Here is a 16,898-nt window from a genome sequence, read left to right on the forward strand (position 1 = left end):
TGGAAAGTACAATTCAGCAATAGGGACAGTCCCTGCCCATACCCGGCTTACAGTCTAGAAGGGGAGAGAAAGAGATCAAAACAAGTAAGCAGGCATCCATATAAATAAATAGAATTAGAGATATATACATATCAAAACAAGTGAACAGGCATCAATATAAATAGAATTATATACACATCAAAACAAGTAAGCAGGCATCAATATAAACGAATAGAATATATACATATATATATATATAAGTGCTGGGGGGGGGAGGAGCAAAGGGAGTGAGTCAAGGTGACATGGAAGGAAGGGGGAGCTGAGGAAAAGGGGGACTTAATCTGGTAAGGCCTCTGGGAGGAGGTGAGCCTTCAGTAGGCCTTTGAAGGGGGGGAAGAGTTATTGTTTGGGAGATTTGAGGAGGGATGGCATTCCAGGCCAGAGGCAGGATGTGGGCCAGGGGTGGACAGGACGGGCGAGATGGAGGTACAGTGAGAAGATTAACACCAGAGGAGCGGAGTGTGTGGGCTGGGCTGTAGAAGGAGAGAAGGGAGGTGAGGTAGGAGGGGGCGAGGGGATGGAAAGCTTTGAAGCAAGTAGTGAGACGTTTTTGTTTGATAAGAAGATTGATAGGCAACCACTGGAGATTTTTGAGAGGGGTGACATGCCCTGAACGTTTCTGTAGAAAGATAATCTGGGCGGCAGAGTGAAGTATGGAATGAAGCGGGGAGAGGCAGGAGGTTGGGAGGTCAGAAAGGAGGCTGATGCAGTAATCCAATCGGGACAGGAGGAGTGATTGTACTAACGTGGTAGCAGTTTGGATGGAGAGGAAAGGGCAGACCTTGGAGATGTTGTGAAGGTGAGACCGGCAGGTTTTGGAGACAGATTGGCTATGTGGGCTGAATGAGAGAGAGGAGTCAAGGATGACACCAAAGTTGTGGGCTCATGAGACGGGATGGATGGTAGTGCCGTCTACTGTGATGGAAAAGTTAGGGAGAGGGCAGGGTTTGGGAGGGAAGATAAGGAGCTCTGTCTTGGATATGTTGAGTTTTAGGCTGTGGGAAGACATCCAGGTGGAGATGTCCTGAAGGCAGGAGGAGATGCAAGCCCGGAAGGAGGGAGAGAGAACAGAGGTGGAGATGTGATTTGGGTGTCATCCGCGTAGAGAGGATAGTTGAAGCCATGGGAGTGAATGAGTTTTCCAAGGGAGAGAATGTAGATGGAGAATAGAAGGGGACCCAGAGCTGAACCTTGAGGGACCCCCACAATTAGGGGTTAGGAGGGGGAGGAGGAGCCTCTACAGGAGACTGAGAATGAATGGCCAGAGAGGTGAGAAGAACCAGGAGAGGATCAAGATTATTATTATCTACCCCAGCGCTTAGAACAGTGCCTGACATGTAGTAAACACTTAACAAAGACTGTAAAAAAAATTAAGATTCATAGCTCCCTCCCCCACCCCACCCATCTCTCTCCCACCAAATCTTGGCTCCAAGGGAATAGGAGATCCTGGGTTCTGCATTTATGCGTTTTCCATCACTTCCCCTATCCGTAATCTATCAATCAATCGTATTTATTGAGCACTCATTGTGTGCTGAGCCCTGTACTAACCGCTTGGGAGAGTGCAATATAACAGACTTGGTAGGACCGTTCCCTGCCCTCAATGTTCTTACAGTCTACAGGCAAGCTTTAAGTAATCGTGCATTAACCTATTTTAACGTCTGTCTCCCGCTGAAGACTGTAAGCTCCTCGTGGGCGAGGATCACGCCCACCAACTCTGTATTGTACTCTCTCAAGCGTCTAGCACAGTGCTCTGCACACGGCAAGTGCTCCAGAAATACCACCGATCGTTTAGGATAAAATATAGTCACTTTGGAATGCCTTACTACATAGACTGCTACGTGGAATGGTCCCCCCACGCCCAGACTAAGAACTCACTGCGGCCAGGTATTGTCTCTCTTTATTACTATATTATTCTTTCCCAAGTGTTTAATACAGTGCTCTGCACACAGTAAGCGTTTGGTGCCTCTTTGGGGAGGGTGGGGCTGAAAGAGGACCACGGGTCTGCTAATTCTGTCGTATTGTCCTCTCCCGAGCGCCCAACGCAATGCTCTTCACGAAGTAGCTCTCAGTAAATAGCATTGATTGGTTGACCCAAAGGAAAAAGTCCCGAGAGAAGAAGGCAGTGCAGGAAGAGGCTGGGGGCGGTAGGCGTGCGGAGGCCAGCCAAGCTGGAGGCGGGGGGTTGGGTTGGGGGCCTGGGGGAGTCCGGGCTCCTCGGCTCCTGTTGCAGTAGGCCCGGACCCCCGGGCCCAGCCCAGGTCAGACCCGATGAACCGGACAGGCGGGTTCTCCGGGGTGGCTCCCGGCCTGGGGGAAGCGGGGCTGCCCCCGCCCGCAGCGACCCACCGCCCTGCCCTCTCTCCTTCCCCTCTCCCCTCCCCCGTCTCACCTTCCCCTCTCTCCCCTCTTCCCCTGTCTGCCCCTCCTGTCTCCCCCCTTCCCCTGTCTCTCCTTCCCCTGTCTGCTCCACCTGTCTCCCCTTCCCCTGTCTGCCCCACCTGTCTCCCCTTCCCCTCTCTCCCCTCCCCCTGTCTCCCCTTCCCCCCTCTCCCCCTCCTGTCTCCCCTTCCCCCCTCCCCCTCCTGTCTCCCCTTCCCCCCTCTCCCCCTCCTGTCTCCCCTTCCCCCCTCTTTCCCTCCTGTCTCCCCTTCCCCCCTCTCCCCCTCCTGTCTCCCCTTCCCCCCTCATGTCTCCCCTTCCCCCCCCTCCCCCTCCTGTCTCCCCTTCCCCCCCTGCCCCTCCTGTCTCCCCTTCCCCTGTCTGCCCCACCTGTCTCCCCTTCCCCTCTCTCCCCCTCCTGTCTCCCCTTCCCCTCTCTCCCCCTCCTGTCTCCCCTTCCCCCGTCTGCCCCACCTGTTTCCCCTTCCCCTCGCCCCTTCCTGTCTCCCCTTCCCCCGTCTGCCCCACCTGTCTCCCCTTCCCCTCTCTCACCACTCCTGTCTGCCCTTCCCCTCTCTCCCCCCCTCCCGTCTCCCCTTCCCGTCTGCCCCACCTGTCTCCCCACTCCTGTCTCCCCTTCCCCTCTCTGTCCCCCTTCCCTCCATTTCCCCGCCCCCAGCCCCTCATCTGTAAAACGGGGCTGACGCCCGCGAACCCCCCCGTGGGACAACCTGATCCCCTTGTAACCTCCCCCGCGCTTAGAACAGGGCTATGCCCATAGTAAGCGCTTAACAACCGCTATCATTATTATTATTATTACTGTTATCCCCGGCCCCCACCAATCACAGTCCGAGCACCTCAGACTTCTGAGGGCAGAAACCCAATTTGGACCAATCCCAGCTCGAGGAACTCAGAGCGCCCCGCCCACAAACAACCTCCCCGTCCCGCCCCCCGAGGGGAGGGGAGCCCTCAGGATCGGCCAATCACCGGCCCGGAATATTAGCCTCGGGGACACACACCACACACCCACACCCACCCACCCCTCCCTCCGCTGAGGGGCGGGGAAGCCCCAGGATGGACCAATCACCGTCCCAGGATCTCGGCCCCGCCCCTCCCCCCGAGGGCAGCCCCGACCAATCACAGCCCCGAAGCCCCTGGGCTGCTGCTTTAATGATAATGTTGGTATTTGTTAAGCGCTTACTATGTGCAAAGCACTGTTCTAAGCGCTGGGGGGGGGACACAAGGAGTTGAGGCTGTCCCATGTGGGGCTCACAGTCTTCATCCCCATTTTACAGATGAGGGAACTGAGGCACAGAGAAGTGAAGCGACTTGCCCAAGGTCACACAGCAGATAGGTGGGGGAGGCGGGATTCGAACCCATGACCTCTGACTCCCAAGCCCGCACTCTTTCCACTGAACCATGCTGCAACATCAAACAGCGGGAGGGCTCCTGCTCCTCCTTCCTCCTCCTCTCACTGTCACCGGGCTGGCCGGGTGGGCCCCATGGTGCTCACGCTAAACCCCCCCACTGGCCCCGGGGCCCAGTCCCAGCGTGCCTCAGTGTCCTTAGTCCCTGGAAGGAGACGGTGGTCTCTCCCGCTGCCCGCTCTTGTGGCCCAGTAGCTAGAGCCGGAGTCTGGGAATCAAGAGGACCCTCGTTCTCATCCCGGCTCCGCCACTTGCCTGCAGTGTGACCCGGGGCAAGTCACCCAACTGCCCCATGCCTCAGTGACTCCATCTGTAAAATGGGGATGAAGACTCTGGGGCAGGTCACTTAAATTCTCTGGGCTTCGGTCACCTCGTCTGTAAAATGGGGATGAAGACTGGGAGCCCCACGGGGGACAAGGGACTGTGCCCAACCTGATTAGCTGGTATCCACCCCAGCGCTTCGAACAGTGCTTGACACATAGTAAGCGCTTAACAAATACCATCATTACTTAACTTCTCTGTATCTCGGTGACCTCATCTGTAAAATGGGGATTGAGACTGTGAGCCTCGGTAAAAATGCGGATTAAGACTGAGCCCCGCGTGGGACAGGGACTGTGTCCAACCTGATTATCTTGTAACTATCCCAGTGCTTAGAACAGTGCCTGGCACATAGTGAGCACTTAAATACCACAGTTACTATTATTGGCGGACAAGCAGCGTGGCTCAGTGGAAAGAGCACGGGCTTTGGAGTCAGATACCGACTTTGCCGACTGTTAGCTGTGTGACTCTGGGCAAGTCACTTCACTTCTCTGGGCCTCAGTGACTTCATCTGTAAAACGGGGATTAAGACAGCGAGCCCCCCTGTGGAACAACCTGATGGCTCTGTAACCCCCCCACACACACACTCCCCGGGGCGCTTAGAACAGTGCTTCGCACATAGTAAGCGCTTAATAAATGCCATCCTTATTATCAGGACTGGCTCTGCCCCCTTCTGCCCGCCGTCCCCACTCTCCCTCTCCCCCACTTAACCCTCCCTCCACCTCGTCCGGCTCCCAGTACACTCCGCACGGGAGATGAGGGCAGAGGACTCTGGGCACAAAATAGGGAGGGGGGGGGCCCAGGGTGGGGTCGGAGGGCGGGCGGAAGGGGCATCGGCAAGAGGGGGGCACAGGGAGGCCGTCACGGCTTGGAGGGTCGGGGTGTCGGAGCGGGATGAGACGGCCCGCCCGGCTCAGAGGAAGAGGGCCGGCGGAGGGGGCAGGGCCGGGGCGGACCAGGCGGGCAGCTCGGGGGCGAGGCCCTCCAGGGTGGTCCCGTGGGTGCGCTGGTGGCGGGCCAGGTGGGTCTTGCGGCTGAAGCTCTTGCCGCACTGGGGGCAGGGGAAGGGCCGGGAGCCCGTGTGCACGGCCTGGTGGCGCACCAGGTTGGTCTTGGAGCCGAAGCTCTTGCCGCAGATGGCACAGCCGTAGGGCCGGGTGCCCGTGTGTACCGCCTGGTGCCGGCCCAGGTGCGACTTGCGGCTGAAGCCGCGGCCGCACTGCGGGCAGGCGAAGGGCCGGGCCCCGCTGTGGGCCTTGGTGTGGGCGATGAGGTTGGGCCGGGAGCTGAAGCGGCGGCCGCACTGGGCGCAGGCGAAGGGCCGCTCGCCGGTGTGCACCCGCCGGTGGCGGACCAGGTGCTGGCTGTGGGTGAAGCCGCGCCCGCAGTCCGGGCAGGCGAAGGGGCGCTCGCCCGTGTGGGTGCGCTGGTGGGTGGTCAGGTTGGGCTTGTGGCTGAAGCCCTTGCCGCAGTGCGGGCAGGCGAAGGGCTTGACGCCGGCGTGGGTGCGCAGGTGGGCGGCCAGGTGACGCTTGTCGCCGAAGCCGCGCCCGCACTCGGCGCACTGGAAGGGGCGGCCTTCGCGGTGCAGCCGCTGGTGGGAGGCCAGGTTCTTCTTCCAGCCGAACCGCTTGCCGCAGTCGGCGCAGGCGAAGGGCTTGGGCCCCGGCGGGGACGGGGCGGGCGAGGGCGCGGGGTCCCCGGGCGCCGCGGGGGTGCCGCCGGCGGTGGCGGCGGCGGCGGCGGCATCGTGCACCCTCTGGTGCCGCACCAGGTGCTGCTTGTGGGTGAAGCTGCGGCCGCACTGGGCACACTGGTAGGGCCGCTCGCCCGTGTGGATGCGCTGGTGGCGGATCAGGTGCGTCTTCTTGCGGAAGCGCTTCTCGCACTCGGCGCAGGGGAAGGGCCGCTCGCCCGTGTGGGTCTTCTGGTGCGAGCCCAGGTGGATCTTCTGGCTGAACCGCTTGCCGCAGTCGGGGCAGGGGTAGGGCCGCTCGCCCGTGTGCGTCCGGTGGTGCCGCACCAGGTGGGCCTTCTTGCTGAAGCGCTTCCCGCACTCGGGGCAGGGGAAGGGCCGCTCGCCCCGGTGGCTGCGCTGGTGGGCCAGCAGGTGGGCCCGCTGGCTGAAGCTGCGGCCGCAGTCGGGGCAGGCGCAGGGGCCCTCCCCCCGGTGCAGCCGCTGGTGCAGGCGCAGGGTGAACTGGTCCCGGAAGCGCCGCTCGCACTCGCCGCAGCCGAAGGGCTTCTCCCCGGCCGGGGGCCAGGGCGGCAGGGCCAGCCCGCTCAGGGGCCCCAGCCCGCTCAGGGGCCCCAGCCCGCCGGGCTCCGCCTTGCACGGGGGGGCCGCCGGAGCCGGCAAGAGCTGGGGGAGCTGATGGGACCACTCCTCCTCCGCCCCCTCCTCCTGTTCCTCTTCCACCTTCACCTTCCGGATCATCCATTCGTCTCCTGGGAAGAAGAATAACCGTAATGACTGTGCCACCATCCCCCCATCTTACCTCCTTCCCTTCCCCACACCACCTGTATATATGGATGTCCGTATTTATTACTCTATTTATTTATTTTACTTGTACATATCTATTCTATTTATTTTATTTTGTTAGTATGTTTGGTTTTGTTCTCTGTCCCCCACTTTTAGACCGTGAGCCCGCTGTTGGGTAGGGGACTGTCTCTATGTGTTGCCAACTTGGACTTCCCAAGCGCTTAGTACAGTGCTCTGCACACAGTAAGCGCTCAAATTCGATTGATGATGATGATGATGATGATATCTGTTGAGCGCTTACTGTGTTTCGGGCGCTGTACTAAGCACTGGGGTGGATAATAATAATAATAATAATAATAATAAAAATGATGGCGTTTGTTAAGCGCTTTCTATGTGCAAAGCACTGTTCCAAGCACTGGGGAAGGTATTCATTCATTCATTCAATCGTATTTATTGAGTGCTTACTGTGTGCAGAGCACTGTACTAAGTGCTTGGGAAGTACAAGTTGGCAACATAGAGAGACGGTCCCTACCTAACAGTAGGCTCACAGTCTAGAAGGGGGAGACAGACAGCAAAACAAAACATATAAACCAAATAAAATAAATAGAATAAATATGTACAAGTAAAATAAATCAGCGTGGCTCAGTGGAAAGGATCCGGGCTTTGGAGTCAGAGGTCACGGGTTCAAATTCCGACTCTGCCAATTGTCAGCTGTGTGACTTTGGGCAAGTCACTTCACTTCTCTGGGCCTCACTTACCTCATCTGTAAAGTGGGTGTTAAGACTGTGAGCCCCCCGTGGGGCAACCTGATTACCTTGTATCCTCCCCAGCGCTTAGAACAGTGCTTTGCACATAGTAAGCGCTTAATACATGCCATCATTATTATTACTATCAGGTGGTCCCACGTGGGGCTCACAGTCTTCATCCCCATTTTACAGATGAGATAACTGAGGGACAGAGAAGTGAAGTGACTTGGATGGAAGGTATTGGGTTGCACACGGTCCCTGTCCCACATGGGGCTCGCAGTCTCAATCCCCTATTTTACAGGGGAGGCAGCTGAGGCACAGAGAAGCAAAGTGACTTGCCCAAGGTGACACAGCAGGCAAGGGGCGGAGCCAAGAGTAGAACCCACGACCTTCTGACCCATTCATTCATTCATTCATTCAATTGTATTCATTGAGCGCTTTCTGTGTACAGAGCACTGTACTAAGCGCTTGGGAAGTACCAGTCTGTGCTCAATAAGACCAGAGAAGCCGCTGGGGGTGTGGGGGGTTTGGGGGGCCGGGCCCAGGGGATTCTGGATAAAAGCTCGGCTCGCCTCTCTAGACGGCACGCCGTCCGGCTCCATCCTTCGGAGCCGAGTTCGTCCAAACCCGTTGGGGGCTGGCGAGGGGGGCGAACGAGGAGGCTGTGACCTGCAGGCCTCTCCCGGAGGAGCGGCCAGGGCTGACTGGGCTCCTTCCGTGGCTGGACCTTGGTGGCGACTAAAGCCACGTGGATTGGGCCCAGGTCAATCAATCAATCAATCGTATTTATTGAGCGCTTACTATGTGCAGAGCACTGTACTAAGCGCTTGGGAAGTACAAATTGGCAACACATAGAGACAGTCCCTACCCAACAGTGGGCTCACAGTCTAAAAGGGGGAGACAGAGAACAGAACCAAACATACCAACAAAATAAAATAAATAGGATAGAAATGTACAAGTAAAATAAATAGAGTAATAAATATGTACAACCATATATACATATATACAGGTGCTGTGGGGAAGGGAAGGAGGTAAGATGGGGGGATGGAGAGGGGGACGAGGGGGAGAAGAGTGACTCTTCTTGAGAGGTCGGTCAGCCAATCCTATTTATTGAGTGCTTACTGTGTGCAGAGCACTGTACTAAGCGCCTGCGAGAGGACAAAAGAACAATAAACAGATACCACGGAGAGGTCGAGGGTTAGGCCAGCTCACCTGGGCAGGTGCCCTCGGGTACGGCTTTCTCGAGGGCCCTTCCCGTTCTCGGGGGGCAGGCTTGGGGGTCCCGGTCGAGGATGGACAGCCCATTAGGGCTCTACTGTCCCCTCAAACTGTCCCCAAGGCAGTGGAATCATTTTCTGGGAAGAGAGAGGGGGCATATGCCATCTCCCTTCCGTGCCACTCCCACTCCAGCCCGTCCCAGCCTCCTCCAGGCAGGGAGGCACAAGAGCGATGAGATCAGTGGTTCTCAACCTGAGGTGGGGAAGGGTGGGCAAGCAGGCCAAGGGTGGGCCCGGAGTTTCCCGGAAGCCCTGGGGTACAGCTGAGACTCCCAGGAGGACGTTACGGGGGAGACCGGGGACCCCGACATCAGACTGGCTCTCCGATGTGTTTGGTTTTCCCTCCCAGCTCCACTTTCTCTCCCGTCTGATTGTACCCACTCCCTCCCCACTGCTTTCGTGCCCTAGTGGAAAGAGCCCGGGCCTGGGAGCCAGAGGATGTGGGTTCTAATCTCAGATCTGCCGCATGTTTGCTGTGTGACCTTGGACAAGTCACATAACTTCTCTGGGCCTCAGTTCCCTTATCTTTAAAATGGGGATTGAGACTGTGAGCCCCACGTGGGACAGGGACCGTATCTAATCTGATGATCTTGCATCTACTCCAGCATTTGGAACAGCACTTGGCACATGGTACCAGCTTAACAAATACCACAATTATTATTATTATTATTTCCTCTCTCCCCCACATGGCCGTGCCCACTCCCGCCCCCCTCCACTCTCCCATGTGACTGTACCCACTCCCTCCCCACTGCTCTCGTGACCTAGTGGAACCAGCGGGAGCCTGGAAGTCAGAAGATGTGGGTACTAATCCCAGATCTGCCACGTGGTCTGCTGTGTGACCTTGGGCAAGTCACTTAACTTCTCTGGGCCTCAGTTCCCTTATCTGTAAAATGAGGATTAATACTGTGAGCCCCTTGTGGGGCAGGGACTGTGACCAACCTGATTACCTTATATCTCCCCCAGCGCTTAGTACAGTGCTTGGCACATAGTAAATGCTTAGCAAGTGGCACAATTATTATTACCGCTCTCCCCCACATGGCTTGGCCCACTCTCTCCCCCCTCCACTGTCCCATGTGACCGTGCCCACTCCCTCCCTGCCCTCTCCCCCCTACGGGGTCACGCTCAGTCCCCTCCTCTGCTCTCCCCCACGTAGCCATGTGACTGTGCTCTCCCCTCCCTCCTTCTCCAGGGCAATGCCCACTCCCTCCCCTCCTATTCTGCCATGTGACTCTTCTTACTCTGCCCACCCTGCCCTGTCCCCACTCCCTCCATCTCCACCAGGCTGTGCCCGCTGCTCCCTCCAGGGACTGCGCCCGCCCCCAGCTCCTTCCCCCATCTCCACTCCCTCTCTGAGGGCAGTGCCCACTCACCTGAGCCGTTGTCTGGGGCCCTTTCTTCGGCAGGTGGCACCTGGTCCTGGGCCCAGGGCTCTTCTCGGGCCTCCGTCTGATCAGCCATCTCCAAAGGCACCCGTGGGGTATCCTGCCCCAGACAGAGCGGCCAGCTTCAGCTCTCCCTGCCTGCCTCTCTCTTCCCTCTCTCCATGGTCAGCCGTGGGGGGTGGAAATTGGGGCCGGGGGTCGACCAGGCTGCTCCACGGCTGACACCGGAGAGGGGACAGGACGTCCAGAATGTCACCCAGTTGAGGGACGGGGGCGCCGGGGGAGGAGGCACCCAGCGGGCTCCAGGACGTACCCGAGCAGACGGTGTTGCAATACAGTACACTGTGGGTACACGCACCCACAGTTGCACCCAGGGGCCCCACTCTAGGGGTTAAGGAGTTAAGTGCTTTGGGATCCTTTGCGAGAGGATGGTTTCCTTTGGTCCTAGGAAGAGGGTCATGGGCTGGAAGCCTCAGTGGATGAGGCAGGGTGGGGAGGCCGTGGGACCACCGCTGTCACTTGAGCGGAAGTGAAGCATGGAAGCAAGTGGCCCACCCTGGAGTTAGTCGAGGGGTCACAGGGATTCAATCTTCCTGACCGAGAGCAGGGCCTCCTGGGAGCCCTACAGCCCCCCGACAGGTCCGGTCAGCCCCTCAGACCCATCTCCCACAGGACCCTCCACAACCCTGGCAGCTTCTGGTCCGCTCTGAGCCGCAGATGGGGAAACTGAGGCCCTGAGCCTCTCTCCCCCTGGGACAGAAACAGCTTAGCAAGCCCCAGCCCCATCCAAGACCCACCTCCTCCTCAGGGGTCCAGGCTGGGGGGTAGGGGTGTTACCTGGTGCTCCACGGGAGGGGGAGTGCTTGAAGGGGGGGTGGGGAGGGGAGTCCTAGGGGCCAGTGAAAGCGGAGCCCCCAACTGGGGTGAGGCGGGGGGCTCTGTGCCCGGGACCCTGGCCAGGGTCTCCTTGCCCCCTGGGTATGTGCCCAACCATGTGTGGCGGCTGCCTCCTGGGACGGGAAGAGGACAGTTGTGAAGGGGAGGCCCGGAAGGAGCCCCCCACTCATAGGGTCTTCACAGGAAGTGGCTCTTACTTCCTCTTTTGGGAGAAACTCTCCCTCTGCCACCCCTGCATAACCCACACTTCCCCGAGGGCCCCGTCCTCTCCCCACTGTGGCCCCCCAAATGCCCCCCCCCGGCAGGGGCTTCCTTCTCCCTCCCCATCTTTCCCTCCCCCAACCGTCCCTCCCTCTGCTCCCCGCTGCTGAATTCCCTTCCCCTGCCTCCCTTCCCCCTCCCTAATCTTTCTGGCTTCTTTCCCTGGGCCCCTCCTCTCCCCACCCATCCCCAGGCTTCCAGTCTCCCTCCTCTTCCCTGATCCCTCCCCTTTCCCTTTCCTCCCCCTCCTCCTCTCTCCTCCCATCCCCAGGCTTCCAAGCCTCCCCTCCCCTAACCCCTCCCCCTCCTCCTCTCTCCTCCATCCCCAGGCTTCCAAACCTCCCCTCCCCTCTCCCTGATCCCTCCCCTTCCCCAAGCCCTCCCCCTCCCCCCTTCCTCCTCTCTCCTCCCATCCCCAGGCTTCCAGTCTCCCTCCCCTTTCCCTTCCCTCCCCTCCCCCCCCTCTCCTGGCCTTTTCCTCCCTCTCCCTTCCCTTTTCCTAATCTCCAGCTGCCCTCCCCTCCCCACCGGCTCCCCCCAGCCATTTTCCTCCCCTCCCTCCCTCTCTCTCTCCCTCCCACTCAGGCTCTGCTCTCCCGAGTCTCTTCCTAGGGTCCCCCCCCCCCCATCCGCCCCCCATCCTCCTTCATGGCATATTCTCCATCCTCCGTATTCCCCTTCCAAATCTCCCAGGCTGCTGTCCCCTCCCCGCTCCCTTTGCCCGTCCCCTCCCCAGACTGCCTGCGAGCCCGTTGTTGGGTAGGGACCGTCTCTATATGTTGCCGATCTGTACTTCTCAAGCGCTTAGTACAGTGCTCAGCCCACAATAAGCGCTCAATAAATACGACTGAATAAATGAATGCCCGCTTCTCTCCTTCTCCTCTCCGTGCCCCCCATTGCCCCCCACTCTCTCTCCTCCTCCTCCCCCTTTGTCTTCTCCCCTTCTTCTTCCTCCATTTCTCCCCCTCCTCTCCCCGCTCCCCTGTCCTTTCCCTCCCCATCCATCCGCTCCCTTTTCCCGTTCCCTGCTTTCTTCTCCGTCTTGCCACTTTCCTCCTCTCCCTTCTTCCCCTCCTCCCCTCCCCTTCCTTCTCTTTCCCTTCCCCTTTCCTCTCCTCTCTCCACTCCTCCTTGTCCCCGCTCCCTCCTTTCTCACTCTCCCCCTCCCTCCTCCCACTCACTTTTCCTCATCCCCTTATTCTCTCCCTTCCTCCCTTTCCCTGTTCACTCCTTTCTTCTCTTCCTTTTTCCTCCCCCACCCACCTCGCTTCCTCTTCCCTCCCTTCTCCTCACCTCTCTTCCTCCCCCTTTCTCCATCTCCTTCCCCATCTCTCCGCATCCCCTTCCCTCCTCTCTTCTAACCTCCTTCCCCCATCTCTCCCCATCCCCTTCCCTCCTCTCTTCTAACCTCCTTCCCTCCTCCCCTCCCCCTCCCCCTCCTCTTCCCCTTCCTCTCCCCTCCCCCTCCTCTTCCCCTTCCTCTCCCCTCCCCCTCCTCTTCCCCTCCCCACCGCCTCTCCCCCCTCCTCTTCCCCTCCCCACCGCCTCTCCCCCCTCCTCTTCCCCTCCCCACCGCCTCTCCCCCCTCCATGTCCTTCACTCCCTCTCTCCATGTCTTTCACTCCCTCTTCCTCCCCACCTCCTCTTCCCCCTTCCTTCTCCACCTCCTTCCCCACCTCCTCTCCCCCTCCCCATGTCCTTCACTCCCTCTCCATGTCCTTCACTCCCTCTCTCTCTCTCTCCCCACCTCCTCTCCCTCTTCCTCCCCACCTCCTCTTCCCTCCCCACCTCCTCACCCCCTCCCTCCCCACCTCCTTTCCCCCCAGCCTCTTTTCTTCCCTCCCTCCCCTTTCCCCCCAGCCCTGGCCTCTCCTCCCTTCAGCAGCTCAGACTTCCCTTCCCCCACAGTCTTCCCCCTCATTGAGCCACTAGCTCTTCCCCTCCTCCTCTTGCCTATTCCCACTCCACTGTCTCCCTTTCCTTTGTCTCCCCCCCAACATCTCACCTCACCCCCCCATCTTAGGGGGCTCCCATTGACCCCCTCCTAAACTCACCACTGCTCCTCCCGCCCAGTCTCCCCTCTCCCTCACCCCTACCCCTGCTGTCTCTTTTCCCCCTTGTCCCCCTGGGACCCTCTCTTCCTCTCCAGACCCCTACTGCCCTTCTGCCCCCTTTCCCCCTTGGACCTTCTCTTCCTCTCCAGACCCCTACTGCCCTTCTGCCCCCTTTCCCCCTTTTCCCCCTGGGACCCTCTCTTCCTCCCCAGACCCCTACTGCCCTTCTGCCCCTTCCCCTTTTGAATCTTGTTGCCCCACCGTGCTCCTCTCAAGATAGAGGGTCCCTGCCTCGGCCCCCTCTTCCCAGCCCAGTAGCCTCCTGCGTCCTTTCTTCTCCCCCCAAACCCCACTCCCTCCCTTCTTTCTTCCAGAATCCTACCTCCCTCTCCCTGACGGCTCCCTGCTCCCCCTGCTCTCTCTCCCCTCCCCCAAGTCCTCTGATCTCTCTCCCCCAAACTCCCCTCCTTCCTCTGTCCCTCACACTCCCCACCCCCATCTCTTCCCCTCTCCCTCTCCCCACAAACCCGCCCCCATCCCCAAGACCCTGCTCCTCCCTTCCAGACCCTGCTCTCTCTTCCCTCCCCCCTCCCCCCCACAGGCCCCCCAAATCTCCCTCCCTCTTTCCCTAGACTCTCCTCCATCTCCCTCAGACACCCCTCTTCTTTCTTTCCCAGACCCCACTCCCTCCCTCTTCCCCCCACCCCCTCAACCTTCCTCTTTCCCCAGCCCCCCACCCTTCCCTCCTTCCCTAGCCCTTCTCCCTCCCTCTTTCCCCCAGCCCCCCACCCTTCCCTCCTTCCCCAGCCCCCTTCCCTCCCTCTTTTCCCCAGATTCTTTCCCCAGCCCCCCTCCCCCTCCCTCTTTCCTCCAGACCTCCACCTTCCCCTCCTTCCCCAGGCCCCCTTCCTTCCTCACACCCCGCCCCTCCCTCTTTCTTCCAGCTCCTCTACCTCCTTCTTTCCCCAGCCCTCCACCCCCCTTTTCCCCCAGCTCCCCAGCCCTCCCTCTTTCCCCCAGACCCCCACTCCCTCTCCCCGACCCCCACCCCCTCTTTCCCCAGACTCCCTCTCCCTCCCTCTTTCCCCCAAACCCTCCCTCTCCCCCAGACCCCCCTCCCTCTTTCCCCAGACCCCCTCTCCCTTTCCCCCAGACCCCCTCTTCCTCTCTCTTTCCCCCAGACCCCCACCCCCTCTCTCCCCAGACCCCCCTCCCTCCCCCTTTCCCTCCCCAGCCCCCGGGCCCTGGACGCCCCCCGCCCCCTCCCCCCGGGGGAAACTGTCACCGGCCCCCAACTGACTCGTGTTCGGGCCCCCGTCTGTGTGTGTGTGTGTGTGTGTGTGTGTGTCTGTGTGTGTCTGTGTGTGTGTGTGTGTGTGTGTCCCCGTGTGTGTGTGCGCGCTCCGGGGTCAGCCGGCGCCCCGTCCCCCGGTCGGTGGGTCTGTCTGTCGGTGGGTCGGTGGGTCCTCACCTGGGCGGCCCCAGGCGTCCGGGCTCCCCGCTCCTTCCACCCCGGCCTACAATGGCGTCCGCAGCTCCGAGGCGGCGGACGGGACCGGGACCGGCGGACGGATGGACGGACGGACGGACGGATGGACGGACCGATGGATGGACGGGCGGGCGGAAAACCTGCCGGCTCCCAAACTTCCCGGGGACGGGGGGAAGGGAGGGAGGGAGACCGGGAGGGAGGGGAGGGGAGGGGCAGGGGAGAGGGAGGAAGAGGAAGAGGAGGGGAGGGGGCCAGGGGGAAGGGGAGGGGCTGCAGGGAGATGGGAAGAGGGGCGGGGGGCGTCGGGGAAAGGGGAACCGGACGGGGAGGGGCAGCGGCGAAACGGGAACAGCCCGGACCCACCGCGGGAGACTGGCACGGGGGGCTTCGGGGCTGTGTGTGTGTCTGTGTGTCTGTCTGTGAAACCTGCTCAGAGAAAGGGGTGCCCCCATCTAGGCGCCTGCCTGTCCTTTTCAGTCATTCAATCAATCAATCAATCGTATCTATTGAGCGCTTACCGTGTGCAGAGCACTGGACTAAGCGCTTGGGAAGTCCAAGTCGGCAACACCTAGAGACGGTCCCTACCCAACAGCGGGTTCACGGGCTAGAAGGGGGAGACGGAGAACAAAACCAAACGTACTGACAAAATAAAATCGATAGAATAGATAGGTACAAGTAAAATAAATAAATAAATAGAGTGATAGATATGTACAAACGGATATACAGGTGCTGTGGGGAAGGGAAGGAGGTAAGATGAGGGGGATGGAGAGGGGAAGAGGAAGGAAGGGGCTCAGTGTGGGAAGGCCTCCTGGAGGAGGTGAGCTCTCAGTAGGGCCTTGAAGGGAGGAAGGGAGCTAGCTTGGCGGGTGGGATTGGGATTGGGGGCTTTCCGGGCCCGGGGGAGGACGTGGGCCGGGGGTCGATGGCGGGACAGGCGAGAACGAGGCCTAACGGTGAGGAGATTAGCGGCAGAGGAGCGGAGGGTGCGGGCTGGGCTGGACAAGGACAGAAGGGAGGTGAGGTAGGAGGGGGCGAGGTGATGGAGATTCATTCATTCATTCAATCGTATTTGCTGAGCGCTTACTGTGTGCAGAGCACTGGACTAAGCGCTTGGGAAGGACAAGTCGGCACCATCTAGAGACGGTCCCTACCCAACAGCGGGCTCACGGTCTAGAAGGGGGAGACGGACAGCACGGGACGAGCACTGTGCTTACTGGGGTCAGGCGAAATGTCCCTGCCTAGGAACATGTACCTGTCCCTCTCTACGTTACTGCCCCAGGGCCTGTGAGGCTGGCCGTGGGTGTATGTAATAAGAAGAAGAAGAGTATTTCTTAAGCCCTTACTAGGTGCCAAGCGCTGTTCTCACGTATACCTAAATATATAGATATAGGTGTCTATATAGGTGTCTATATATGTCTATACATTCATTCAATCGGATTTATTGAGCGCTTACTGTGTGCAGAGCACTGGACTAAGAGCTTGGGAAGTACAAGTTGGCAACATCTAGAGACGGTCCCTACCCAACCGCGGGATCACAGTCAATGATGGTATTTGTTAAGCGCTTACTATGTGCAAAGCACTGTTCTAAGCACTGGGGTGGTTACAAGGCCTAAACGCTGGGGAGGTTACAAGGTGATCAGGTTGTCCCATGGGGGGCTCATATATATATGATCCACATATTCATGGCACTGCTTGGCAATCGTCTGCCTGTTTGTGACTTCCATTATAATAATGATGGTATTTGTTAAGCGCTTCCTAGGTGTCAAGCACTGTTCCCTTAACCACATACATTATAATAATAATAATGGCATTTATTAAACACTTACTATGTGCAAAGCACAGTTCTAAGCACTGGGGAGGTTACAAGGTGATCAGATTGTCCCACGAGGGGGCTCACAGTCTTAATCCCCATTTTACAGATAAGGTAACTGGGGCCCAGAGAAGTGAAGTGACTTGCCCAAAGTCACACAGCTGACAATTGGAGAAGCAGGATTTGAACCCATGACCTCCGACTCCAAAGCCTGTGCTCTTTCCACTGAGCCACGCTGCTTCTCATGTATGTGTGTATGTAATAAGAAGATGGGTATTTCTTAAGCCCTTACTAGGTGCCAAGCACTGTTCTCATATAGGGACTGTCTCTATATGTT

The 16,898-nt window shown here is 59.0% G+C and overlaps 1 protein-coding gene across 1 annotated transcript; it reads right to left on the bottom strand.

Annotated features, from left to right (window-relative positions):
- Positions 1-4,883: 4,883 nt before the first annotated feature.
- ZNF467 (zinc finger protein 467) lies at positions 4,884-14,900 on the bottom strand. Its single transcript, XM_038755570.1, has 3 exons — positions 14,734-14,900; positions 10,039-10,150; positions 4,884-6,611 (listed from the first exon to the last, which is right to left on the bottom strand). The coding sequence occupies exons 2-3, from the start codon at positions 10,124-10,126 to the stop codon at positions 5,077-5,079; spliced, it is 1,623 nt and encodes a 540-aa protein (XP_038611498.1). The 5' UTR covers positions 10,127-10,150; positions 14,734-14,900; the 3' UTR covers positions 4,884-5,076.
- Positions 14,901-16,898: the final 1,998 nt, after the last annotated feature.

This window comes from Tachyglossus aculeatus, chromosome 13 (assembly GCF_015852505.1).
Source record: "Tachyglossus aculeatus isolate mTacAcu1 chromosome 13, mTacAcu1.pri, whole genome shotgun sequence".
In the NCBI taxonomy this organism is placed as follows: Eukaryota; Metazoa; Chordata; class Mammalia; order Monotremata; family Tachyglossidae; genus Tachyglossus; species Tachyglossus aculeatus.